Here is a 585-nt window from a genome sequence, read left to right as displayed (position 1 = left end):
CCACCCCCCACAGCCCCACCAAACAATGGTGGTCACCCCAACTCCTACAGCCCCGCCAGACCATGGTGGTCACCCCAACTCCTACAGCCCCACCAAACCACGGTGGTCACCCCAACTCCTTACAGCTCCACCATACCACGGTGGTCACCTCCACCTACAGCCCCACCAGGCCACGGCGGTCACCCCCACCTACCTCCGGTGGCCCCCACGAAGCCCTCCAAGGCACACATGTGCTTGCCGAAGACGAAGTAACCCTGGGAGCTGGAGACGAAGACGGTGAAGACGCTGAAGATGCAGGAGATGAAGCCGCTGAAGGAGATGTTCACCAAGATGTAGTTGAGGGGTTGCCTCAGCTTCTTGTACTTGACGGTGACGACCAGGACGATGGCGTTGAGGGGGGTGCCCACGAAGAAGACCAGGCCCATGAAGGCGGTCTGCAGGTAGAACGCCCACGGCGGGGCGATGTGATATTGGGGACCGTCCCAAGGTCCCACCGAGGACCCGTTCTTGAAGAGGTAAAACTCCTCGTCACCCGACATGGCGATGGGGCTTGGGGAAGGGGGGGGGGGGGGGGGGGGGCGGCGG

General features: G+C 62.9%; 1 protein-coding gene across 1 annotated transcript; it reads right to left on the bottom strand.

Annotated features, from left to right (window-relative positions):
* Positions 1-173: 173 nt before the first annotated feature.
* Positions 174-539, bottom strand: OPN1SW (opsin 1 (cone pigments), short-wave-sensitive). The gene has a single exon (XM_009282655.2). The coding sequence runs from the start codon at positions 537-539 to the stop codon at positions 180-182; it is 360 nt and encodes a 119-aa protein (XP_009280930.1). The 3' UTR covers positions 174-179.
* Positions 540-585: the final 46 nt, after the last annotated feature.

Source organism: Aptenodytes forsteri, unplaced genomic scaffold (assembly GCF_000699145.1).
Source record: "Aptenodytes forsteri isolate BGI_AS27 unplaced genomic scaffold, ASM69914v1 Scaffold310, whole genome shotgun sequence".
In the NCBI taxonomy this organism is placed as follows: domain Eukaryota; kingdom Metazoa; phylum Chordata; class Aves; order Sphenisciformes; family Spheniscidae; genus Aptenodytes; species Aptenodytes forsteri.
The sequence above is the reverse complement of the archived record's forward strand: the minus strand, read 5'-3'. Positions and strand labels throughout refer to the sequence as shown.